The 27,405-nt window shown below is 35.2% G+C and overlaps 1 protein-coding gene across 1 annotated transcript; it reads left to right on the top strand.

The window, feature by feature from the left end:
• The first annotated feature begins 19,549 nt into the window (after window positions 1-19,549).
• LOC113340066 (conserved oligomeric Golgi complex subunit 3-like) lies at window positions 19,550-27,405 on the top strand. Its single transcript, XM_026585285.1, has 25 exons — window positions 19,550-19,768; window positions 19,919-20,002; window positions 20,420-20,527; window positions 20,626-20,670; window positions 20,765-20,839; window positions 20,993-21,088; window positions 21,180-21,257; window positions 21,663-21,748; window positions 21,843-21,909; window positions 22,037-22,099; window positions 22,203-22,304; window positions 22,658-22,762; window positions 22,851-22,943; window positions 23,186-23,274; window positions 23,517-23,736; window positions 24,444-24,530; window positions 24,898-25,014; window positions 25,106-25,138; window positions 25,275-25,361; window positions 25,479-25,541; window positions 25,659-25,775; window positions 26,037-26,129; window positions 26,285-26,410; window positions 26,542-26,642; window positions 26,839-27,405. Exons 1-25 carry the CDS (start codon window positions 19,670-19,672, stop codon window positions 26,966-26,968), a joined length of 2,364 nt encoding a protein of 787 aa, XP_026441070.1. The 5' UTR covers window positions 19,550-19,669; the 3' UTR covers window positions 26,969-27,405.

Below are 27,405 nucleotides of genomic sequence, written 5' to 3' on the forward strand. Positions count from 1 at the left end.
TCTGAGCTTATATTTTGTCCTAGAACTTTGTAGGTACGTTCTAAGCAAACCTTCACGATACTTCAACTCGTCCACTAGGGACACTTAGTGGTTTAAAAGGCTTATTGCATTCGCTAAATGCAATCGAGAGACCAGCGACAGTGGTATAGGTAGGATTTCCTTAGTTTTGTTTTACTTGAGGACAAGTAAAATTCAGGTTTGGGGGTATTTGATGAGTGCCAAATATTGTATATATTTGCACCTTTTTATTGGCATTTAACTCATCATTTGTGCACTAACGCTCTATTTTATCCCATATTCTATGTTTTCGTTGTTTTCAGGAATAAATACTTTTCTCAATTAATTTTTCATTTTTAGGTACTAAATAAAGCCTGGTTAACTCACGGAGCGAAAAGAGCAAAGACACGGGAAAAAGCCGAAGGAAAATCTAGCGGAAAAGAAGTGAAGAATGCGGTATGGAAGACTCAAGGATGAAAATGGGATTAACAAGGAAGAAATTGTTCTTAAAGAAGAAGTGGGCTCAAGATTACCTAAGCCCAAATCCATTTCCTAAACCCAAACCCATATCTTAAACCCAAAATCCAAACCCAAACCCGCTTCTCTCCTTAGCCGTCAGATTGGATCCATTCCATCATCTAACGGTCGCTTCATCAGAGTATATCGAGCTTTGATGTTCCTGTCTAACACTATAACACCTAACTCCATCTTGGACCGTCAGTTTTGATGTATTCCATATCCAACGGTCGCTCCACATCCACTTTCATCGCACTGTTGGATCATTCTCTCATCTTTTCATCCAACATCTTCCCTTCGCTGACATCAAAATTTGATGAGCCCGCTCAACACCATAACCTAGAATACCTATACCCAAAGCAAACAGCCCCTAACCCATTCTTCTCTCGAGCTCTTCTTCCCCTTCTTCCCAAAAATTGCAGAGCCTGCAAATCCCTCTCCCCGACACCACCAGCGTCTGCTCCACCATCTCCCATCCCTCGAGTTCCACCACCACAACCACCCGACAAAAACCCATCTCCCTAGTTTCCCTCTCTCTCATTCCTAGCATCATTCCTGGATGCTATGAATTAGGCAGTGAGAAGCTAGGGTTAACTAGGAGCGCAGAGAAGACCAAGAAGGCATGGTTTCATAGCAGAAGAGGAAAGGAATGACGAGCAAGAGAGCATAGGAGACAAATTCAGAGAATCAGTGAGTGAATTCTCTATTTTCAAAATTCGGGTTCTTTCAAAATTAGGGTTTATAAATTAGGGATTTCATGTAAAACTATAAATAGAAGATGGTATTGCGTGTGTGTGGGTATGCCTGGGCTAGCCAGAACACCAATTGTGTTAGTTTTAGGTTTTTACTTTTTTTGTTTCAATTCTAATTTTAATTCACAGTTCATGTTCTAAGTTGTTCTGCTAGGGTTAGATGAAACCCTAATTTGTTATTTGCTGTTCATGTTCATGATAATAACCTTGTTATGCTTAATTGTTTAGGATGGAATTTAGTCTTAGGACTTCAACACTTAACTTTCACAGTGTATGTAATGCATCCATTGTAGTTAGATTTATTCTGTGTTGTAGAACTGTAACTCATACTTAACAGTATATATGAACCTTTTGATTAGTTGTACCTTGAAAATACAGTTAATGCTGAGGAGGATTATCTTAGTTTTGATTGAATCATCCATATCATATTGACCTTAGATATGTAGAGGATTGACATCCCTTTCATTATCAGTTATAAGTACAAGGTTAGTGTTAGGATCAGAACAAGTAATGTAAATTAGTGGTGGACTCAAAGGCCCTAGTATACTTCCCATTGTTTAGCTCTTGTCACTGCCACTTTAGGAAATTAGTTAGGAAAACACAAAGAAATAGCATTACACCCTCCTTGTCCCTGAGGACAAACCCCTTCTTACCTCACTCACTACAACTGACCCTGTATACTTGCAGGTCTAAGTTGTATGTTCTTTTAAAACCACACCTGCATACTATCAATGGTTACAAGAGGAAGTACCCACTTCCAAATCCAATTCATAAATTAGTGATATAGCTTCATTCGGAAAGTTGAACACAACCACAATACTCGGAATCTAATCAACCACAATCACATGAAAAGATTAAGAAGATGGATATAGAAAGTAGATGGTGGCAGACTGTTGAGTAAGGTGAACGGTGTTTCCCATATCTGTCTGAAGGTCACTGCCAAAACAAACCTAAAAATCCTATTGGATTGAGCTACTGGTCTGAATAATAATATGAACACGACTAACATATACAAGGGAACCAGCGTTCGACAAACTTAATTCTAGATCAATTCACTGACATATACAAGGGAACCAGTGATCGATTTTATTCAACACAATAAATTTTTTCTTCTTTTCTTTTCTTTTTTCAATTTTTTTTTTCAAATCGACAACATGATTGGATCTTTTGGATCCAAGCGCATGATTCTTGTCAGCAGATTACATGGTAGTTCCCATGGATCCTGCATTCCACGCTTGTTAGGCGATAGAGACAGGGAGAACACACACATATTTCTATCCAAGTGTCAATCTTTTTTTTTTACACCGTTTGGTCAAATTGGTCTGGTCTCTTTTTTTTTTGTAGTAACTCAATCACTCTATTTCATCCTAGCAGTGATAACAATTCGATGCTGGTGCCCCACCAAATCACTTAGAGAAACAATAGATAAATATGGAAAAATAAAAATAGAACGTGATATGGTGACGACTCCGAGATATGGTGACAACCATCATGTTATTTGTTTTTATATTTTATTTATTTTTATATGAATAGACTCTACTAATGGGTTCCTCAACTCCTACAACCACGATGTTTCCATTAGTGTAAGGCATAAGTTTCTAGACTTAGGAGTTTATCATCTTTTTTTTTTTTTTTAGTTTTTCTACTTTTTTTTTTCTTATAAACACAAGGGAAAACTAACAAGGCTAAAAACTCTTTGTGAGAACACTGATGTAATTTTCAATTGAGTTGTAGTAAAAATATTCGTTCACTCAGACTTGTTGAATTTGTTTTAAGACTTAATAAAGAAAATAAGGGAAAATATATATACAAAATTTGTCACAGAATGAAGAGAGACCGGGACTCGGGATTCCACTACTTTTCATATTGTTATGGTTCAGTCATTAACTCTAGACAATATAGCTCAAACAAAAGAAGTTGTGACTCTAGTTCTTTGCCAAAAATAGATTTCGTAAAATATTATTTGTAAGTTAAAAGCATGACGCATCTAAAGTATTTAGAACTAAGCATGCGGCATCTAACAAAATAACAAATAATTAATAGAAATCATAAAGCAATTAAATCTATGCAAAAAGTCAATAAAAGAATTAATTCATTTACCACAATCATGAAAAGTTGCTTCCTCCGTTGTCCAAGTGATGGGGTCTAGCTCCGCATGGTGAAAACACACTCAAAGGTATTTTTCATTGCTCAAAAAGGTGGTTACAAGGAGAAAATGGAGAAATAATTCAAAACCGGGTTTGTAACAATAATATTTGTTACAAACCAGATAACTACGACCCACACTGATACTGTTTCTCTAAGACTGCTGACGCTGTGTCGCAATAACTGTAGCAAAATAAGACTGTTGCCGCTGTGTCGCAAAATTTGTAGCAAAATAAGACTGCTCAGTGTGGGTCTTATGTTCTTGGTGTTCTTCATCAGCAGCAGCAGAAAAATGGCAGCTCTGCAACTCGTGATTTATTCATTTTGTAGCCTCCAAAACTTCCCAAAACTCTCCACCCTCCCTTTCTGCTCCACCAGTACGCTATATATGCTCGTCAGGACCAAGGATTACTCCTCATAACTCCAAAAGATTTCCCATAACTTGACAGTAAAGAAAATTAATCTCGGCAATAATATCTTTCCTTTCTCTCCTTTTCACGTGTTGGTTTTCTGCCAGAACACTCCCAGCATGCTTCTTACTCATCGTTGATGCTGTCAAACACACTCAGCCACGTCCAAATCAACCAAGAATAGCAATAATCTCGAGAATATCTCACGAGAGAATATTCCTCTCTGTTTTGTTAAATACACGTAAACTTTGCTATTTTCTCGAAACCAAAGGATTTACCAGACCTGTTTCATCATCACAGGCCCAAACAAAGCCTTTCCCATTAAAATCTCCAAGTAAATCTCTGCCCAAACTTTCCCAGAAAACCCGAGAAAACTAGCCTCTCCTGTTTTGTTGGGAAACAATATCCAGCCAAATTTCAGCGATTCTAAAGCCCATACCATCTCTGTTAGGTCAAAACAAGTCGTTCCCAAGAGTTTCAGCGCTTCAGTCTCCTTCTAACATCTCCAATTTACAATCCCTAATTCTGGTCCGTGAAGCTCAAATATTCCCGCCAATTTTTTGATTCAAACGAAGAAGAAAGGGGAGTCCCCCTATCTGGATACGGTGTCCCTTTAGCAGCTGCACACCAGTGGGGTGTAAATAGTAGCTAGTGCGCCCTTTAGTAATTGGGGGGGCCCTTAACCAACAGTGAGAGTCCGAATAACACGTGTCCTCCAAGGGTGCCCCGGGCAACTTTTCGAGCTGAATTTTCCAAAAATGTTTAATTCCCAAACATGCCTACAAACACACAAAACACCATAATAAGTACGAAATCGAGTACTAACAATACGAAACATTGAGGAAAAATTAGACACATAAATGCGTCTATCAAATACCCCCAAACTTATTATTTGCTAGTCCTCGAGCAAAAGAAAATAAAAAATAAAACCGAGTTAATCTCGGGAGGGTTTACCAGAGGTGTACCCACAAAACCATGACTTCTACTTGGCCACAAGTATCCAAAGAGCTATGAGGACATACATATTCTCAACCTATCTCCAAGTAACTAGAATGCTAGAGAAATTAAAGGTGTCATCTCTAAAGCTGACTAAAGAAAAGGGGAGACACATCCGCAACACTGCTAGATAAAGAGATATCCGCTACACATCTAGATAAAGAGATATCCGCTACACAACTAGATAAACATTCTAAGATGCGTCCGCTGATTTACAGCTGGATAAGATTAGGAGAGAGATAAAGATGAGAGGGAAATCTGCTACACAACTGGATTAATTACGTGTGATGAGTTAAACCAGTGCTAGAAAGATCTTGTGCCAGATTGAAAGCGGACTAACAAAACAACCAAATGTATCTTTCTTCGACTCTCTCATAGTGCTCAGTAGAAACAACGTCTTCTTCGGTCTTAAACTGTTGATGATAAACTATCGAACCTCATAGAACCTTGACAATTAACTATTTTTTTCGATTTCTTGCTTGACTTATAAATTTCTACTTCCCTTTGGCCTTATCGAACAAAACGTAACGATGATTTTTTTTTTTTTTTTTTCATTTTTTTTTCAATTTTTTTTTTGGTAACAAAATAATTACAAAAAAAAATTTTACATGGCCACGAGAGAAGGACTTAGAACTTGGATCTTCGCAACTTGTGATGTCTTGGTATCATGAACTTCAATAACTTAAATCGTTTGCTCTTATAGCTAAGTCTTCAACTTTGATTTTTGAATTATTCTCTTCTATTGTTGCTTCTAAACCTTAAACGTCTTCAACTTTCTTCATAGATTTTGATGTCGCCCTTCTTGTTGATGATGATAAGTTTCTACTGAGAGAGAGTCGTAATCCAGTAACTAAGACTACATTGTGAGGTTCCTTTGTCTTTCTGGCATTTCCTGACCTACTTGCCTTTCCATCATGGATGGTTAGGTCCATCACGGTTACCCTCTAAAAGGAACAAGTTCTCTCCTTAATTTCAAGGATCTCAATGTCTTTTTCTCTAATGTCTCAATAGATTGTTATCTCTAGCATTCCAATTTCTATCTTTTCGGTGAGAAACAATATGTAAACTTAGCTAACCGGATACCATGTGACGCTAGAAGTTTCAAAAATGCGACTAAAATGTTTCTCCCATACCCCCAAACTTAAATCTAACATTGACCTCAATGTTCTAAAGATAAAATTAAAAGCATGAACAAGGAGAAACTGTTACCACTTGTAAAGTACAGTTTATGCAATGCGTATATAATGCTTATGTGATGATTATGTTATGAAATGTGTATGCGATGTTTATGCCATGAAATGCTTATGCAATTCTTTTATGATGCGAGTATGATGCTTGTATGATGAGAATGCTTATCTATTGCAATGTATAGCTAATGTTTGTGTTACTTAGCTCATTTTGCATGCTAAAATTGATGTAGATTTAAATTGCCTCCATTCTCCATTTCTCTGGCTTTTTCTTTAGCGTATGCCTTCCTCCTCGTGTAGTTATTGTTCCTCACAAGTTCTTACTTGTGTTTCATCTTTCCTCTTTCCTGCACTATTAGTATCTCGTAACAGTATGATCATAATATCAAGTCTGCGGCATTTTCACTGCCTCGGTTTCATTTCCATGTACATATTCGCAAGCTTGTTTGCTTACATATCATCATTCTCGCAAGCTTACTTGCTTACTCATTTTAGATGTGGTCTTATTTTTCCTTCCTAGTTAAAGGTCTTATTTTTCCACCTCTTGTCATTGCGACAAAATCGCAGGACGTCTTTGCACTTTCATGCAAAAACCCATTGATCTTGTCTTAACTTTCTCTTTTGTATTATTTCCTCTTCAAGATTGTTGTGATATTATGACAGGCCTAAATATTCTTGTGAAAATAAAGCCCCATGACATTGTCGTCTTGCGACGAAATCGCAGGACGTCTTCACACTTTCATGTAATGATCCATTGATCTCGTCTTATCTTTTTCTCTAGTATTATTGCCTCTTCATGATTGTTGCACAAATATGACAAGCCTTAATACCCTTGCGAGTAAAAAGCCTCATGACATTTGCATCTTAAGACACTTATCAGCTCCCTAATGGAGGGTGCCCCCTATCTCCCCCCTGGTTGCCCCTTCAAGGAGGCGTACTTCTACCATACAAGGTTAGCTCCTCCCATCCGGTCTTAACAACAACCAGTTGTTTTCGCAGTCTCTTATCCCTTTTACCTATAGGTCTTATGGTTACGAGACTGCACCCTAAGTGGGTTTTCTTCGGGCCGAGTGCAGTATAAGCCAAGACTTGTCAAGAATGGCAAGGACGCTTCAAACGCCTCTGGAACTCTTGACTCAACCGTGTACCTCGGCGCCTTGATCAGATTCTGCACTCCTTGGGAGAGTCCTTATTACCTTAGTCGCCCAACCTAAGTCATATGCTTAGGCTGAGAATCCAAGGTGCCTCTCCCGGATGGGCTTTATCGACCCCAAATCTCCATGACTCGGGTTCCGGGAGCGGTGTAACCTTTTCCCTGAGTCATGCTACAGGTACCCCCCTTCTATGACGTACTTTAGGTCTTACATTTGCCTCTTGCGAAATTTTATTCACGAACTAGGGTGTACGCCATAAAGGTTCGCCCCATTCTAATCTTAGATTTTTATGGATCTTAGATTGTCTCTTGCGAAATTTTCGCGTTTCTTTGTTCTTTTATTCTTTCTTTCATTCTTTCATTCGCATAATATCATATCATTTGAAGCAAAGTAAATATTCAAGAGAAGTTCTAATACATTATAATTCTGAAATCTTTGTAATTGTGAAATCTTTGTAATTCTACGATTGTTTCGCATTTTGTAAATCAAATCAAAAATCTTTTTATTCTCTGTAAAAGAAATATTCTAGAGAAACATATAAATTAAATTTTCTCAGTTTTCTGTAATTTTGAAATCTCGCAATCTTTGTAATTTTGAAGTCTTTGTAATCTGAAATCTTAGTAATCTTTGAAATCTTGAAATCTTTGTAATCGTGCGATTGAATCGCTTTTTTGTAAATCAAATCAAAAATATTTTTATTCGTTCTTAGTATAAAGTAAAATGTTCAAGGAAGTGGTACTTATCTTTCATGTGAATCGTTGTTGTTGTCAAAGAAGTGAATATATGCCTTGAAATGTATGAATTTCGCGCAGCAAAAAGAAGTGTGAGAAGTGATACTTGAACCCTTGATCTGCTTCTTGGATTTTCTCACACCATACCAACTGTGCTAAGCCTCTTTTGCGAAATAATCAAAGTTCTTGTGAAGTAATCAAATTCCAACTGTGTAAGAAGCAATTTTGTATAAATTTCGCATAATAAAAATAAACATGCGAGAAGCAAGAATTGATCGCGCGACCCGCTGCTTGCATTCATGCCTCCTGAACAACTGTGCTGACCCTCTCTTGCGAAATAATCAAAGACTGTGCGAAGTAATCAAATATCAACTCTGTGAAATGAATATTTGCGAAGCAAAAATTATTTGGTCGCAGGGAGAATCGAACCCATGTCCTCTAGTTTGCATACTCCTTCTCTGACCATCTGCACTACTTGTTGCTTGTGAAAGAAACACACAATGCTGTATTTTATTCCATTTCTTCGCCTTTAGGATTTCAAAAATGTGAGAAAAATTAAGCTTGATAAGGGATTCGAACTCGAGTCTTACAACTCACTCTAGCGAAGCTTGACCAACTGTGCTACCTCTTGTTTGCGAACTAATGAAACAATATTGCAAAATTATTCATTTTTTCGCTATCTGTAAAAAGAAGAAAAATATGCTCGCAGGGAAGTACAGGAAGGATAAATCCTTTACTCGTTCCCTGTTTCTAGCGCCATCATGTAGTTGCAGGAAATCCTACAACACACCCCTTATATTATCATGACTATGATTTCTAGATCTAAACTTATTTGATATGAAAATAAAAATAAAGATAATGAAAATAGAAAATAAGACACAAGATTTACGTGGTTCGATCAATTTGATCTACATCCATGGGGTTAGGGTTTACTATGATTATTTGTAATTACATCTTGATTACATGGAGACTCCATTTATGAGTATTTGGAGCTCTCGGTTCTTGAAGGAATAAGAAGAAGATAATAATACAAATTTTGCTCTCTCCCTCTCTCTACAATGTGTCTTCCCTCAAAAGTGTCTCTCCTCCCCTTTCTCTCTCCTGCCTTTCTCTTTATATAGGTGTTTACATAATGGATGACAGCTCATATATGGTGAGATACAACTAACATTTCCCCTAATTTCGGATCTGGCTTGCGGTATTCTCGCAAGCTTACAAATGTAACATTCGCAACATTCCTAATTTTCGCAAGATCATCACACTTTTATCATGTTTAAGTTGATGTCATCTATTATGTCGTTTCTGAAATCATCCTGCGATGTTTTCCCGATGTGTTGTTAATAATTTTGCAAGCATATTCTTCTGTGCGAGATTCTGATCCTACATAACTAGTGTACTAGTAGGAACTAGTATACTAGTAGTAATATATAGCAACTAGTATACTAGTAGTAATATGTAGTACACTAGTAGTAACTAGTATTAGTAGTAATATGTTATATATTGATACTACATATTAATATGTAGTATCAATATGTTATGTTCAATACTACATATTGATATGTAGTATCAATATGTTATGTTCAATACTGTTATGTTATGTATTGATACTATATATTGATATGTAGTATGTTATATATTGATACTACATATCAATATGTAGTATGTTATATATTGATACGTAGTATGTTTGATATGTAGTATGTTATACATTGATACTACGTATTGATATGTAGTATGTTATATATTGATATGTAGTATGTTATGTATTGATACTACATATCAAAAAATTGTTATGTATTGATACTACATGTTACTACTAGTATACTATACTAGTATGTATACTACTACAATTTTTTGATATGTAGTATCAATACATAACATACTACATATCAATATATAACATACTACATATCAATATGTATACTATACTTGTATAGTAACTAGTAGTAACTACATATCAATATGTATACTATACTAGTATAGTAACTAGTAGTAACTAGTATACTAGTATAGTAAAGTAGTTACCTAATTTACTAGTAACAAATTAGTAAGATATTTTTGTTACTACTAGTATAGTACATATTAATATGTAGTATCACCGTATTGATATTACTAGTATGTAGTAACATACTACTAGTAACATTTACATGTGTTGATACTAATTAGACCTGGAAGGGTGTTTTAGGCATTTAGAAAATACACTTTATAATCTTCACGAAGTTTTTGGACTACAGAGTAAATAATCTAGTACAAAAACATGTTTTTGGATTAAGAAGTAAATGTTTTTCACGGGTGGACTAGCCATTAACTAGGTCATGAAAAATTGGGCCAAACAGTAATTTCTACTATCTAAAAAGATATGAGACCGTTTTATAGACTCCTTGTCTCTCTGTTAATTGTGTCAACTGGTCACGTTTAAAACTCGACCACATGCTTTTCTTAACTTGGCCCACAACTCCATTCCATCCCATTAACTAATTGAATATCTGGCTTGTCAGTTTTGGAGAACCGACAACCTAATTGGTTTCTTGTTCCCCTGTCAATTCTCAGTGTATGCTAGCCTTCAATCCACACCATAAGACACAGCATAGCTCAACTCCTTTCCTGCATTTTAACCTCAGCTAATCCACTTCCTGCAACTAGCTGAGTAGCAACTTCCATCTTATCTAGAGTACCACCGCAATTCATTCACAACAGTCAACACCTGCAACTCTCCATCTGAAGCAATCTCACAACTCCATTCCATCACTGCAACACATAGCTTCTTAACCCATTCTCAGATCCATAACCTCCACCGGCATCATTTCAGTTCAGTTCCTTCATCTCATTGCACAACATACTCAAGCCACCCATGACGTTTCAAATCTGAACACCACCAGTTCTGTCATTTACAACCTCAATCTCCATATCAGTTGATTCTCATTTGTTCACTGCAGCACCAGTTTCACCTCAAGAAAACCATCTAAAATGCACTCCATCTGCCAATCTTGTCACACACAAAGATTAAAACTTCCATATCCATCTGAGCTCACAAACGTTGTTTATCTGTTCCATCTATCGCCACTATCTCCAGCTGCAACTGCAATATCAGCTCCCATTTGAATTCAGCACCACAAACTCTGTCATTGTTGCATTTGTATTCCACCTAACTTCCATCTCCTCCATAACAACATCATCAACTAATCTTCCAACCATTTGTATCAGCTTCAACCATCTTTGGAATTCGCAGCTGCACCAACACTTTGTCTTCCCTGCAATTTCATAACTCTCTCTTCTGAATTTCAGCTCAACCCCATCTGAACATTAACTTAGCTACAGCAGCAACTCGGTTCTTTCATCACCAACTTTCGTGCAATCCTCACAACCATTCAAGCACAACCACAACATCAGCACAGGTTCCATCCTTGATCCCATTAACAGCACAATCAGAAACCCTAACCTGAGCTCCTTTTTCAACAGAGACCACCACAAACCCTAACTTCTTTGTAATACCTCCAACTAAAAATTCGACCAAAACCCATCTCAATTCCACCGTGTTTACTCTGAATTTCCATTTCTCGGTCTCCCTTCATCGAAGCTTCAATCAACAGCTACAAAAACCATCAATCTCAATCTTCTTCTCCATCACTGCATCAGCCTCAGATCCTCAAATTATTCATCACCAGCAGCGGAATCGAACCCAAAGCCTCAATCTCTCTCTCGATTTCCAGACAATAGATCCACAGTCATTTCTCATCTCACTTTCTGTGTATCTCTCTGAATTTCAGGAAAATGGTAATGAGAAGAGTAAATACATTTCTTCTTGTTTCTAGGGACATGAAATGATCAGAATTGTTATAGGCGCCCAACAGATTAATGTAGGCCACCTCGGTTGTTTGTCACTTGCTTCTCTAGACTAAGATGCAGTAGTTGTCTCCTATCCAAGCTGGCTTGGTTTGGCTTCGCTCCCAACGGCAGTTGCACATGAGAATTGACGTTTTTGCTCTTTATGTTCCAAATGGACGCTTTCTTCTTCTTTTGATCCGAATGACTCCAAAGTACCTAAATAACTCAAAAGCAAACATAAGATACATAATTTACAAGAAAAGTAGCAAAGAAAGAATAAACAATAGATAAATATCAAGGTGTTTACAACACCTATCAACTAAGTGGGGACAGTATTGGCGGAGGATCATGTCCTTATAAATGGTATTAGAGTGAACCACGCGTTACCTTTCGAGGGTGAAAGAGTATGCTTTAAGGATTATTACGGAAAGGTTCTCATGAGTGAGAAAAAATGCCAAAGTCTAGGATGGAACATATTGCGGAGCCGAGGACAACTCCAAATTAAGTTGGTTGTATTATAATGATCCGAATCGCGAGGTAGGATTCGTCAAATGGAATATATAGGTAATAGTTTGTCCTTTACTAACACCGAGACCTTTTAAGCATAATTGACTTCATAGTTCGCAGAAAATCTCTATAGTTAAGCATGCTCGATATTGAGTAATCCGAGGATGGGTGACCTCCTGAGAAGCTGCTGGATAACCGCAGCGGTGAGCATTCAAAACCCCAGATGACCGCAGTGGCTAAGTGAGTACATTATCGGTAGAGGGTCAGTCCACTACATTCTACGACCTTACGCTTCCAAATGTGAGGTTATTCTTTGCATAAATAATAAAACCATGATTAGTTAGTAAGTCAAATCGTATCCTAATAACAACACGCTCTACTAACAATAAAATCTGTTATCCATCATCATTGAATAAAAATAAAATTAAAATTTTTGTCAAGAAATGTGTGAGATGATGGGAAATTACTCACTGGACATCAATACTTGCCACTGTCACTATGGCCCACTTATATGATTGTTAGCCAATATAACTAAGTTTGATGCTGTTTTTTTCTTTCAAAAAAAAGTACTTTGAAAACATATTTATAACAATATTTTTTCATCCTAGTTTTGGTAAAGATGTCATAAGTGATTTTTATGCAAAATACTTCCAAAATCTATCAATTTTAAAAGTACAGAAGGAGCTTTTAAAAGCAGTTCACATAATATTATACTTTATTTTCCAATTCTATTTCATCTTTTTTAATAACTGAAAAAAATTATCTTTGAATCCGTATATCACGATTTCTATTCGCTATATCTTATTCTTTAAATTTAATTATTTTTTATTTTCTAGCTATATTTTATGTTATACAGTATCACTGAAGTGTACTTTAATTTAGCAATAATAAATATTAAGCAATTATTGTTCTTTTAAAAGTGGTCAATAAAAATAATACTTTTTACTAATATTACATATATGTACTCTAATAGTAAAAAAAATTACTTATTTTAAGCACAATAAAATAAATAAACAATTTAGAGATATGTCTTCTTTTGTCATTTTTTCATTAACTATAATTGAACCTGATTTTTTCCCAGGCACAATTTGATCGCTTTTTAAAATAGTTTTAGCTTTAGTTTATAATTAGCAACTATTCAATTGCTTTATATAACATATCTCGGCACAGTAAAGTACATCGACAACCATTCAATTTTGCTTTTTTACATAGCCCGCATAATAACGTTCATAGGGAAAACAGTTTTGTAAAGCTCGCAGCAATACCAGACTAATCCTAACTATTAGCTAATAAAAATATATTTATTATCATAATTAGTAAAACATTTATATATTATCATTTTTAATTTTATATTTAACAAAATATTATCATGGCAAATTAATACAGTATTTATTATGAATAATTATGGAACATTAATGACATGATAAATTTTGTCCCTTAGATGCATTTCTAATCCCAATCACAACCATCACTTATGACAAATGATTACATCCATAAATTTATCTCTTGTGAGGACAAATCTGAACCACCACTTACATAGGCAAAGTTAGCCAAACTGTGCTTTATACTCTTGACACTACATTGTCTCTCTATATAAAGTCCGCCCAAAATCCATATGCCATAGTTTTCCACGTTGCTTCTCTCTTCTACGGTTTTGTCTTCTTGGGATTTATGTTTTTTTTTTTTTGTTTAAAGCTCTACTTTCGTTGTGTGTGTTTTGCAGGTATCCTCAGATCATTCATATCATGCTTCTGTTGTGGCTGTTGTACCCGCACATACATGATACTTCAAACAATATCAAGGTACAAACTCATTCTTGCAATTTTTCATATAAAAAAAAAAAACTCATTCTTGCAAATATTGTTGCAATATAAATCAAACACCATAATTTTTTCTATGTTTCCCAGCCGAGGTCCAAATGATGCTTTTTTGCACTTATTATTGCCTCAGCTGTTGCTAAATCAGTAAATAGTGGTTTGCTCAATTTCTCATTACTGAACAATGATCATGTTCATATGATTGTTTTCTGTTTTTTTTGTTTTTGTTTTTTAAGGCCTGATGCAACCTTCTTATGTAGGGAGTTGGGATTAATCGATCTGTATATTAGCTGAAATAGTATTAATTAGCTTTGATGTTTGAATCTTAGTCATTTACCAAATATTCGCCCTATTCAAGGTATGCTAATGGTGACGAAAGGGAGAACAATTACATCGAAGAAAACTGAGTGTCAAACCTGAGGAGCTTAACAGTTTGTTGACTTCAATAACTCTCTCAATAATCTCCTTTTTTCTGCTATTAATTCAAGCATTGCTGCATAAGGTAATTAAAGCTTCATATATATATAGAGTTACTGAACCTTTATGCAATTGCAAGTTTCCTATTTCATTTGGGTTTTAATATGTTTTGGTAGATCCTCATGTACTTTTGCACGTTACTCTCTAGATGAAGAAATAACAAACTTTTGTTCTGGGGTTTTACAGGTTTATGCTACGCGAGCCACTCAATTTATCTAAAATCCACGGGCTACCAATGGATTAAAAGTGATCAATTATCAGACATTTAGTTTCCTTTATTTGAAAATCTTTAGAGATTATATTTGCTATTTTTTGTATGACTATGCATTGATGGGTGAGAACTTATCATTGAGATGACTAATATTAGGTTGTATTCGTGACTAACTAATAACCAAAAATGCTCTAAAGATTGCGTTTATAACCACACTTGCTTTCGTGTATTAAAAAAAACACTCTTACTTTTTGGTTATTTGTATAGATTTTGGGTTTTGAATCATAAGGTCAAACAAAATTAATCAATATACTGTATTTATTGTTTTCGCCTCTGTAGGTTCACTGAGAAGGGTAATCACTGATAACTATTACCTCCTGCACTTTTGTCATCTGATATAATACTTGAAATAATTAATATACTGTATTTTTTTTATTGTACAAAAAAAACCAGGAAAAAAAAGGTATTACATTGATAACTATTACCTCCTCCACTTCTGTGGTCAGATACAATACTCGAAGAGAAATACGTAAGAAATACAAAAATAAAATAAAAATAAAATACAGGCTTGGCCCATTTCGTCTTCACCAGCAATGGGAAGTGACACACCAAAAGGCAAAAGCCGAGACTTTGAAGAAGTAAGAACATTATCAGAAGTAATTCAGGGGGCAGTCATTGTTCAGAATAATTTAAGAGCAACATAAAGACGTATTTGCATGTTAAGTAGATATGGGAGTTGATGACCTGGTCGTGTTTTCTCAACTGCGATGAACTGATCGGTGAAGAATCTAGAAAAGACTAACTAACAACATTTCTTGCATCCGTGCTGGTGAAAGGTGATGTGCTTTGGTGTTGGTTATTTTATTTTACTATTAATTTGTATTTTGAACTGTATGATATGATTTAAACCAAGCCATCAAAGGTGCTCACCTGAATTTTTTTTATGTTTGTGATTTTCCATTGTCTTTGTGTGTCTAATTTTCAATGGGGATGGAGATATCGTTGAATCACCAGGTTGGAGAATCTATTTAGTTGGTGCCATGCAGTCAACTAGAATGCATACTCTCTGTATCGATTTAGTTGACTATGCTTGTGTTTTGTCTCTCTCGGTAAAGGTATGTAGCTTCTTTTGGTATCTTGAGCTGTATGCTTTCGGTAGCTTCGTAGTACCAGCAGTGCAATTGAAACCTATTGGTACATTTGAGAATTAGTCAAAGATCAACACCATTCAGCTACCCAAATTCTATGCGTCGTTCGATCTATGTCTACTCTTTTGAAAATTTGTACTAATTCTATGTGTCACTTAAAGTCTTAAACTCTACATAAACTAACATTTTTATATCTCGCATCGTGGTTGCAAAAAATACAGTAACTCTTTGTACATGGGATTTGGAAAACCGGAAAAATTTCCACCTTTGAGATTATCTTATTTTACTGATTGCCTCATATGTAGTTGTTTTGGCTCTTTTTTTCACCTTACCTTTTTAAATTTAGTTCCTACTCATAAACTTAGATGTCCAGTAAACGACAATGCAAATAGATCATACGAACTTATGGCCAGTTTACGAGTTGTAGAAAAGGACCGCATGCCAGAATGATTAAACAATTCGAGCTAGGATGGGTTGTAACAATATACATTTTCAGTGTCCACAGTTATGTGACTTTATGATATCTATATATCACCAGAATATGGGTACAAGTACACATCTATGCAAAATAAGATCATTATCACGAGTTGATGAGAAATTATAAGAAAACCAAGTATCTTTATTTATTTATTTTTGCGAGAAAAGAATCATCCAAGTTTGTTTTAGCATTAATTGTTTAATGGTAGCTTAAGCTTTTTATAGTCCTTTCCCTAATTTTTATACCATACACACACAATAGCATGTTTAAAGACTTTCCCTTAGTCTTAGATTTATTCCTTTTCAAAAAGTATTGGCGCTACATTTGGTTTTTAAATGATCTCAGCGTTGTGCGATTAATTTTGTGCACTTTTTGCTTCTATCTTATAAATATACACATTTATTATTGATTCTTTGTTGAGTTGAAATAATGTCAATGACTTGATTATAATCTAAACATTATAAATCTATTAATGAAGTAAAGGCATATGATGATTTGATGGACCAAAAGAGATAAGAATATACAGGGGAAAAAACACGAGCTCTGAAAATTTAAGGTGTAACAAAATTTGGAGGAAGACTGAGGCCAGAACAAATATGGCTTCGAAAACAACAAAGTGCAATGCAAGCTTATGACTTAAATAAAAATTTTATTTGCGTGGATTTTTATAAATTTATAAATGTCCTATTAATTTTATCGGTTTTGTGCTTATTAAATTTTTAATACTTTGATTTATTTTTAGTGAAATTTATTTTAAAACATAATCCACAAATTCATAGGCGAAAAATAAACCCGTGAGTAGAACGGGTGATAAACTAGTATGGTTCAAAAGAGAAGTAAAGATCACGGCCAAGCATAGGGAGGGAGGAAAACAAAGACAGGAAGAAGCAAGAAGGAGGCGTTTGGCAGAGGGATAAGAAAGAAGACTAAATAAATTGGTTTTAGGTTTTATACTTCGGATAAGTTATAGCACGTGCAAAGCACGTGCGGGCATTCATGTTTTACTAAGAAGTAACAACATGCAGATAATGGAAGAAAGTTCACATCCACATATAACTTTTTTTTTCTTTGATGGGTAAAACGAATTTCCAAGGTTACTAAGGCCTTGTTTGGTAAAATTTATGATTATTTATAATCATAAATAGATAAATGATTTTGGTATAATCATTTTAAAAATAAATTTTTCCAAACATTTTTTCAAATAATCGATTATCTTAGAATGATGATCTCGAAAAGGAGAAGAAAGAACAACGAACTAGAATTTTTTTTCTAATCCTATGTTGTTTTTTTACCTCTGTCTTGATAGTTTAGAGAAAATAAAAAGAAATAATTCAATTTGAGTTTGCTAGAAAAAATAATTGATTATAATAAATTTTTAAAAACAATTTTTTCCTTTTTATAGAAATAATGGATTTTTTCAATTATGATTAAAATAAACAATTATTATAATGATTACCAAACCCATATAAAATCCATTATAATCTGCTTAATGGATTATGGACTGATAATCCATTAAAATAATGGTTACCAAACAACCCCTAATAGTGGGTGCCAATTTACTTGGGATATTTCAAATACAAAACATCCATTGCATTCGGGTTGGTACACCCCTCAAGCAAATTGATACCTCATTAGAAGTCTTAAGAATTTTGGGCTTACGAATTTATAACTTAAGACATTGATATAATTATACAGTGACTTTCACTATCTTTTACAGGCCAGCTACAACAAATCGATAAATCTAACTGTTTTTTTTTTTTTTTTTTTAATAATTTAGAACAGAGACTTGAGCTAGGTTAATGGCTCTTCAAACAGCAAGACACATACAATTTGATGTAAAGCAACAGCTTATGGATAATGAACAAAGTTTACATCTGAACAGAATTTGGGGCTGACGAGTTTTTAACTTGGGACATTGTTATCATCACACAGTGACATTACTGTATTATCATGACATCCGCCGTTTAACTTTTACTTTCTGTTATAGTCCAGCTACAATAGATCGGAGTAATTTAGAATAATGTTTTTACAGTAGACATTTCACGTGCTACTAATGAAGAAAGGCAGGGAGGGGATGAAGTTATAAACTAGTTTAAACAATACCACTATCCGACCTTTCTAGCTAGCCCATTGTATTGAATTATCAAGTAAAGATAATATTATTATTAAACATACATATCGATCAATATGAGCCTTTGGTTCTTTTTTTCTTTTCTGAAAGCAAAAAATAAAGAAAATGGAGAAGGAGAAGAGAAAACTTTCACCAGTCAACGAGGGAGCAGGAAGAAGAACGAGGTCGAAATCAAAACAAAACAACAATAACGGAGCAGCAACGGCAACAGAAGCTAAGGTTGAAGAATTTTTTACTATTATTAAACAACTTCATTCAGTCGCAGTCCGAACTCAAAAACATAATGGAGGAGGAGCGCACAGGGGTAAATTACTATCAGTAGCAGAAAAGGAGGGATCTGGTAGTAATCATTGGAACCCAGTTTTTGAGTGTGAAGATTTTGGAGAAAACAATCATAGTAAGGATAATGATGATAAGAGGAACCGGGATGAAGAAGATCCTAATAGTAGTAATTTAGCAGGTTTTGATTTGAATGCTGAACCTCCTCTTAGTGTTGATGATGATCAAAGTGAGAAGCAGAAGAATCATAATGAAGAAAGTGGAGTTGAGGAGGAAGTAGAAGAAAATAATAATAATAATAATAATAATAATAGCTTAGGAGGTTTTGATTTAAATGTTGAATTTGATTATCAATAGAGAGAAAACTATGTGTCTTTAATTTGCTTTGTGACATTTTTTGTTAAAATATTCATGTCTGATTGTCCCAAATTTGGTGTCCCATTTTTCATTTTATTTGTTTATGATCAACACATTCCACCTAATGATCGACACTGTAGTACGGTGTAAAGTCATTGCAGTGATATAACAATGACCTGACTCTAAAACTCGCGAGTACCAAATTCTTTTATCTGATAAAAGAAAAAGATAAGTTAACCACATGCATGCCTTTCATAATTGGACTATACATTCCAAGGCGACCGACCACACTTTGAGAAAAGAAAGACCAATACTAGAATGTTTTCTGTTGTCGGATACAACTTACCGACAGCATCTTGGGCTTAAATTTGCAACATATAGAGTGAAGAAAAAATATAGTTGAAAAGTAAAAGCCCATTAAAGAAGATCCACCAAATCCATTATTCTTCTTTCTTTTCACTTCTTCTTCCTCGGGGAGATTCAGAATTAAACCAAGAGAATGAAATTCTAGCTGTTTTGTTGCAGAGACTCTCTGAAGCTCAGCCATTCCCATGGCTACTTCTTCTGCAAATCAATATAATCCTCATCCTCAGAGATCAACAGGAGGAGCTATTTCCAGTGGTTACAATTTCCGTTCTACTTGGGAACAGGTACTACAATCATTACTACTCTTTCTCTCTACAAGAATCCACTTATTTTGAGCTTAGATCTGAAAATTTACATCTTAAAGTTGAAATTTGGTGTTAGATCTGTTTAATGTTGATAAATTTAGGGATCTGATTGTTTGATTATGATGACAGAATGCACCGTTGACGGAACAACAGCATGCAGCTATAGTTGCTCTTTCTCATGCTGTTTCTGAAAGACCATTACCAGACAATGTGGTGAGTTATTTTTGGTTAATTTGATTGGAAAATTTTGAGATATTTGGTGCTTACTGAATAGACTTTTATGAGATCTAGGCACGGGCACGGTATTGAAACATTATATTGTTAGGATTTGATGGAAATTTGTTAGGTTTTAGACAGATAATGTTAGGATTTGTTGGAATTAGATATCGATCTAGTTCAAAATGCATTGTGTGAGTGTGCTATCAAATTATGGAATTGTTAGAATTAGTATGAAAATTACTGTTGGTTAATGTGTATGTTGCAATCCCATGATCAAATTTTTGCGCAAGAACGGGTTTGTTAGTGTCAACAGAGGGCATGGACATATTATTGAAATCTCATTGACTAGGATATGGTGTTTGCTGTGTTAAGTGATGTTGTATAACTTGTATTGATGTGTTTCTGTTGCAGTCCCAAGATCAAAATCTGGTGCAGGACAGTGGTTTAACAGTGGCAACTAAAGCTAATGCTTTGGAAGATTTTGGAGCCATGGAAGCTGTTTTGGTCAACACACATCAGGTTTGATTGTAGTTCCCTGTTGTTTATGCTATTGAAAATTTCTGTAATTTTATTATTTGACAAAAAAGTGTTTATCATGTCTTATGCTCTTGGTGTAGTTTTACAAATGGTTTATGGATCTTGAATCAGCCATGAAGTCAGAGGTTAGTGCTAAAACATAATCCCTGCGCACTACAAACTTTTGGAAATATAAGACAAAATTCTATGTTATGTGATTCTTCTCTTTCATATGAGCAGACAGAGGAGAAGTATCGCCACTATGTAAATACATTAACAGAACGTATACAAACATGCGATGGCATCCTCAATCAGGTATAATCATGCTCGTATCATTCCCCACCTTTGAATGGTTTGTTCTTTCTCAGTTACTATACTATTATAAACTGGATGCCTTGTCTCAGCGTTTTGCCATTTGGTTGCGCTTCTTGACTTTAGGTCGTTTGGGTTCATTTTATCGGTGTGCAGGTAGATCAAACACTTCACCTATTCAATGAACTGCAGATGCAATATCAGGAAGTTGCAACAAAGACGAAAACATTACATGATGCATGTGACCGATTGGTATGGTCTTACATGATTTCCTGATTAACTTTTCTTCCTTGGTCTTTGGTTGAAACGTAGTACTGACCTTCTTTCTTTCTTCGAACCACAGGTGATCGAGAAAGAAAGACTTGTCGAGTTTGCTGAAGCACTTCGGAAGAAGCTCAATTACTTCGATGAATTGGAGAATGTAAGGTTCGAATGCCATCCTATCTAGAATCTTTTTCTGTTTAAGATACAATATATTTTTAACTTCTAAAAGATGATATATCTTACTTCATGTTTAGAGTGAAAAAATTGTTAGATAGCATATAAGCCACCCATCCAGAGTTAACATGTTTAGAGGCGGATGAGCCTCCTTAGAAAGAATATAGTGTGACCATTCTTTAAAAGTCGCGGCCTGATTGTTACTGATCTTAATTCCCTTGTATCTATGATATATTGATATGTGTGAATCTCCATCATATCCACCAAAAACCCCTCTTTTCTTGTTTTTTCTCCATATTGATGAACAATGATTTGCTACAGAGGCTTAATCGTTTCCAGGTTTCTTATAATTTTTAATTGATTTTTCTAACTCTTAACTTATGTGCAGGTTGCTAGTAGTTTTTACTCTCCAAACATGAATGTTGGAAGCGGAAACTTTCTTCCCTTGCTTAAGCGGCTTGATGATAGTATTTCGTAAGTCAGAATATTTTTCAACAAATTTACATCTTATCTATTTGGCCTCTAACTCTAAGAAAAGATCAGACTGATACTTTTTATCTGATTTTAGGTATGTTGAAAACAATTCGCAATACGCAGAGTCCGGTGTTTACATTGTCAAATTTAAACAACTTCAGGTACTTGAATAACTTTGTCATATCCATGCAAATGTCAGTTGATTGTATCTTTTCCCATATTTTTGTGATATTTGTTGTTCATCCTTCATCTTCTTTTATGTTTTTAATGTTATGGTTTTGGATGCAGTCTCGAGCACTGGGTATGATCCGCTCCCATGTACTTTCAGTTCTCAAAAATGCTTCATCTCAGGTAAGAACTTCAAAGTTGAAAATGCAATTTATATGTAAGTTGAAATATCATTCTATACCTCACAATCGGAGACATATGCTGTAAACAAATTGGTTTCTATCAGGTTCATGCAGCAATCCGAGGCAGTGGTGGTAGCAAAGCTTCCATATCTGAAGGTGTGGAGACATCTGTTATCTATGTTCGCTTTAAAGCCGCAGCCGGGGAGGTAATACTTTCCCAAGAATCCTAACCCCTCCACCCTACTGAGGTTTTGTTAGAAACCATGGCATAGATAGAGTTCAGGTATCCTTGTGGCTGTAGTATGGTTATGAGAAAGTAAATTGTTATCACCCCTCTCCTTTCTGTCACTATCCACTTATGTCGAGAGGTGAATCAGACCTGGCATAACGCCATAACCAAAAGCGCTCACTTTTGACTTTCTTCTGTTAATATTTCCTTGAATTATTTTTCTCTTAAAAACATAATAAAATTACTTATGAAACAAAGAAGAAGTGTTTTTTATTTATTATTTAAGCAGTTTGATGGCTGAGATGTCTGAATCATCTATGCAAATTGCAGCTCAAGCCAGTCTTTGAGGAAATTGAAGGTAGAGCTTTAAGAAAAGAATATGCTCAAGTTCTCGCGGAGTGCCACAAGTTATATTGTGAACAGCGCCTCTCTTTGGTAAGCTGATTATTTATTTATCCTCTATTTTAGTTGTTCTAGTTGTATACAATTTTTTTTTAAACATCTTCAAATTCCCCTTGTCTAGATAAAAAGCATAGTGCATCAGAGGATCTCGGAATTTGCCAAGAAAGAGGAGTTGCCATCATTGACTAGGTCTGGATGTGCATACCTAGTGCAGGTGATTGTTAACTTAACTCAATTGCTGTAGTCATTTGTGTTTTTTTCTTTATAAACTGTAGTCATTGGTGTTCTTTTCTTTTTAGTAAATCTAAAAGTAAAATTTTGCAGAAGATCATTCTTTCATGTCTATTTATTTGTTTATGATCAAAACTAGAATCCCATCAAATTAAGCTTTCAGTTTGCATTAATACTTTTGTATCTTGAGTAGTTTATAAGTCATTTACTTGAAGTTGTTATCAGGTATGCCTTCATGAGCACCAACTATTTGTTCATTTTTTCCGATCTTCCTCCGAGGACATATCAAGTTTATCTCCATTAATAGATCCTCTGTAAGTTTTCCTGCTTGCTTTGGCAAATTCATCCTTTTTTTTTTCTCTCTCTTTTTTTTTCTTAGTAAGTGAATAAGAATATTAGTTGTTTGTACATATTCGCAAATGCAAACTGGGATTTCTGATCCTTTGAGAAATTTTAACGTTATTTCTACTTTCCCATATTTAATGCCTTTTCTCTTGAGTCATTCTGCTAATCACTTATTATGTAACTGATCTGATTATTACATCTAATAATTCAGGTCCACTTACTTGTATGATACTCTCCGCCCGAAACTTATCCACGAAGCAAATCTCGATTTTCTATGTGAACTTGTTGACATTCTGAAAGTAAAAGTCCTTGGAGAACAGCTCAGTGCAAGAAGTGATTCATTAGCTAGGCTACGCCCCACACTGGAGAGAATTTTGGCAGATGTTCACGAGCGGTTGACTTTCCGTGCTCGTACACATATTCGTGATGAGGTATTGTTATTATTTCACCTTTTTGGTGTAATCTAGTTATTTTAGCTCACCCTCCTATACTCTTCTTACTCTTTATGTCTGACCTTAGAGACAGTTCACTGATATAATGAACTATAATTTGTACTAATGGCATTGCCTTGTTTACCAAGCACACCGAGGATTAATCTTTCAGTTAATTAGAGAACTTCATTTACCAAACCTGAATAAAGACGAAATGTTAAGGAAAAACTATATATTAGAGCAGAGTGACTTGCTAAATAATTAAGATGCTATTGAAGAATGTGGGATAAAAAATAGTTCATTATATAACTTCTGGTAACCTCAAATGTTTAAGCTGGGGGTATTGGAAACACATTGAGGTTGATAATGCTTGCTTATGTTTTCAAGGTCCTTTAATAGCATAGTAAATTTTTTCCCACAAGTCCTCTCAGATATCAATAGATCGATTCCGTTTAGGATGGAGTTGTTAAATTACCATCTACATTTTTTGATGCATTACCAAGTTTTTTTTTTCTTGACCACTTCTTAGCTCAGTTTAGGATGGAGTTGATTGGAAACACTGTGCAACACAAACATTGGGATAAGGCATCTTTGTTTGCCATTGATGTGGTTTACTGTTAGAGTTTAAGTGGAAAAAGATACTGCATGTTTCAAAATTTTGACTTTCTATTGATGCTTTTTTTTAATTTTATTGTTTTCTCTTCTAGATAGCAAACTATATTCCTTTTGATGACGACCTAGATTACCCTGCAAAGCTTGAGCGATCTGCTGAAACTGAACCTGCAACTACCTCGGTAAAGTGTTATTGTGCCACAGTTTTTTGATTACCTAACTGTAAGCTGTTGATGTTTTTTATGTGTGTTTACTTCTTATATTTGCAAAAGGGGATAATAAGATAAAATTCCCGAGTGATTCATTTGCCTATGAGGATTTCAATAGCCCCTTGCATACATCGTACATGAAACTGTACAGGAAGTGTACTTTAACTGGTTGAGAAGTTTCTCATATGGGCATCTGGCTGATGTATGCTACCTAATTTTTGGATTTCTTATCCAAGATCTGGCTGATGCGCGTTACTTCATTTTCTAGTATCTATAAAAGAGCCTGCAGTAAGTTACGACTATACATTAATGTTTTGCTCAATTTTTTTTGTTTAAACAGGCTGATGAGAACCCAGATCTTTTCAAGACATGGTATCCACCATTGGAGAAAACTTTATCGTGCCTGTCAAAGCTGTATCGTTGCCTAGAGCCTGCTGTTTTTACTGGTTTAGCTCAGGTTCATATGATTGCTTAAACTCCTTGTTTTGACACTGTTTCTTCAGTTGAAGTATCCTTATTTTAAATGGTTATCTTTTTGCTTTCACCAGGAAGCAGTAGAAGTTTGCGCAACATCCATCCAGGTTAGTGATTTGTATGTAGTAATTTCTGCTGTGACGGTCTTATACCCATGTACTTATAATGGTGAGGAAAATAATTAATTTTTTCTCTTGTTCCAATTTCTCATAATGTTTCCCTCTTTTAACTCTTCATCTACAGAAAGCAAGCAAACTTATTGCTAAAAACTCAAGTACAGTTGATGGGCAACTTTTCCTCATCAAACATCTTCTTATCTTAAGGGAGAAGGTTAATACCAGTCTGTCCTCCTCTACGTCCTTCTCCTTGTCTTTCGCTTTGTAGATCAGAGGTTGTTCTTTGTGTGGAAATAGTATAACTAATTGCTCCATGTTCTTGTTAATCCAGATTGCACCCTTTGATATTGAATTTTCTGTTACACACAAAGAACTGGATTTCTCTCATTTGCTGGTTAGTGCCGTGTGATAACTTCTCTTTGGTTTCATGCTCCTATATTTTGGCCTTGCTATTATTTCCAACCACTCATAGTGCAACATAAACGCTCATAAACGTTAATTCCTCTTCCAGGAGAATGTAAGGCGGCTTCTTAGAGGTCAAGCTTCTCTATTTGACTGGACAAGATCAACCTCTCTAGCAAGAACTTTATCCCCCCGGGTTTTGGAAAGTCAGCTGGATGCCAAGAAGGTATATGGTTGTCTTGCTGATCAGTTGTGGCATCTATTTCTGATTTTGTTAGAAATCAAATGATTAACTGTTCATCAGGAATCCATTATTTGAAATTGAAGTGATTCCGACTGTTTTCAATTTTCTTTTCATTTCTTTTACTCATGTTGCAGTTGGATTTTCTCATATTTGTGTATCGATCTGAGTGTCAATTGCATTTGTAGTATGCTTGTTATCTTTGTTGCAAGTATTTTTCTCTTATTTATTTGTTTCTCACCACAGGATCTGGAGAGAAACCTCAAAACCACTTGCGAAGAATTTATCATGTTGGTCACCAAGCTAGTTGTAGATCCAATGCTTTCGTTTGTGACCAAGGTGAATATTTTTTCTTTCATTTGCTTTCCCAGATAATAAACGATATGGAGTCATGAGATTCATTTTTTTGAATGTCATAAGGAACTTTTTAGTGATTATGCCTAATTCGAACGTGGGGTTTCTTCCATTACACTTGACAAAATATGTTTTCTTAGGTGACAGCAGTGAAAGGTGCATTATCCTCAGTCAGCCAAGACAGGAAACAAGAGTCAGCTTTGGCAAGACCCCTCAGGACTCAAGCCTTCGCTACTCCAGATAAAGTTGTTGAGCTTGTTCAGAAGGTATCCTATGATTTTCAACCAATTATAATGGTTTTTAAAATGATTTTGATATATCTGAGGTTGATGTACATCCTGATGATTCAAAACGTAGTCAATGAAGCTCACTCTGTCAGTTTATATCGATGGAACAGGTTGGTGATGCTATTCAGAAAGAGTTACCAGTTGTATTGGCGAAGATGAAGCTTTATCTGCAGAACCCTTCAACAAGAACCATTCTATTCAAACCAATCAAGTATGTTGCTGATTCCCTCTAAGTGTATATTTGGTCGTTTAAACTTTAAACCCTCTTAAGGTTGCAGTTGCAAGTCCTGATCAAATTTGGTCATAATGCAACTGCAATATCCAGCCAGACTTTTAAACTTTCCCGGGATTCTATTATTCACTTTGTTAACACTTTTCATATGTAATTGACTGTTTTATTGATGCAGAACCAATATTTTGGAAGCTCATTCTCAAGTACACGCCCTTCTAAAGTCCGAGTACTCCACTGACGATCTACGAACCATCAATTTAAAATCAATTCAAGACTTGCAAACTCTACTAGACAGTCTTCTCTAGAGTATACCTGTGAAGCTGATGGTTCCTCCCTTAAATCTTCTGTGCTTCTTTTGACTTTGATCATAGAAAGAAGAAAGTTCTGTTTGCAATATTAGATCCTCATATAACCTCAAGTTAGATCGATGCATGGGTCCTCAAGATTATATACTGATATATTTGGGCCGACTGATCGGAGGGCCCGAAGGGGGAGGGAGTCCCTTTTATGACCACTTTTTTGAGGCTTTTTTTGGTAAAGCCTTTTCACATTCCTTATGTATCCTGGTTTTCCTAATGTATCTTATTATTCTTTTAGGGGTATAATTAGAAGTCAAACTTTAATATAACATATCTAAAAATCCGTGTCTTAGAATTTTATAAATTTTATCTTGTTGGAAAGGTTATAAAAAAATCTATGCAACGAGCACAAACATCAATATCAAATCTAGAGTTTTTACGAA

Source organism: Papaver somniferum, unplaced genomic scaffold, assembly GCF_003573695.1.
Source record: "Papaver somniferum cultivar HN1 unplaced genomic scaffold, ASM357369v1 unplaced-scaffold_21, whole genome shotgun sequence".
NCBI classification, from domain to species: Eukaryota; Viridiplantae; Streptophyta; class Magnoliopsida; order Ranunculales; family Papaveraceae; genus Papaver; species Papaver somniferum.

Bases quoted from the DNA above. Each gene is read 5' to 3' on its own strand.
- LOC113340066 (XM_026585285.1), top strand. From the start codon at position 19,670: ATGGCTACTTCTTCTGCAAATCAATATAATCCTCATCCTCAGAGATCA. The intron at 20,528-20,625 runs GTTTGATTGTAG...CTCTTGGTGTAG, and splicing joins TTTTGGTCAACACACATCAG to TTTTACAAATGGTTTATGGA. The intron at 21,089-21,179 runs GTATGGTCTTAC...TTCGAACCACAG, and splicing joins ATGATGCATGTGACCGATTG to GTGATCGAGAAAGAAAGACT.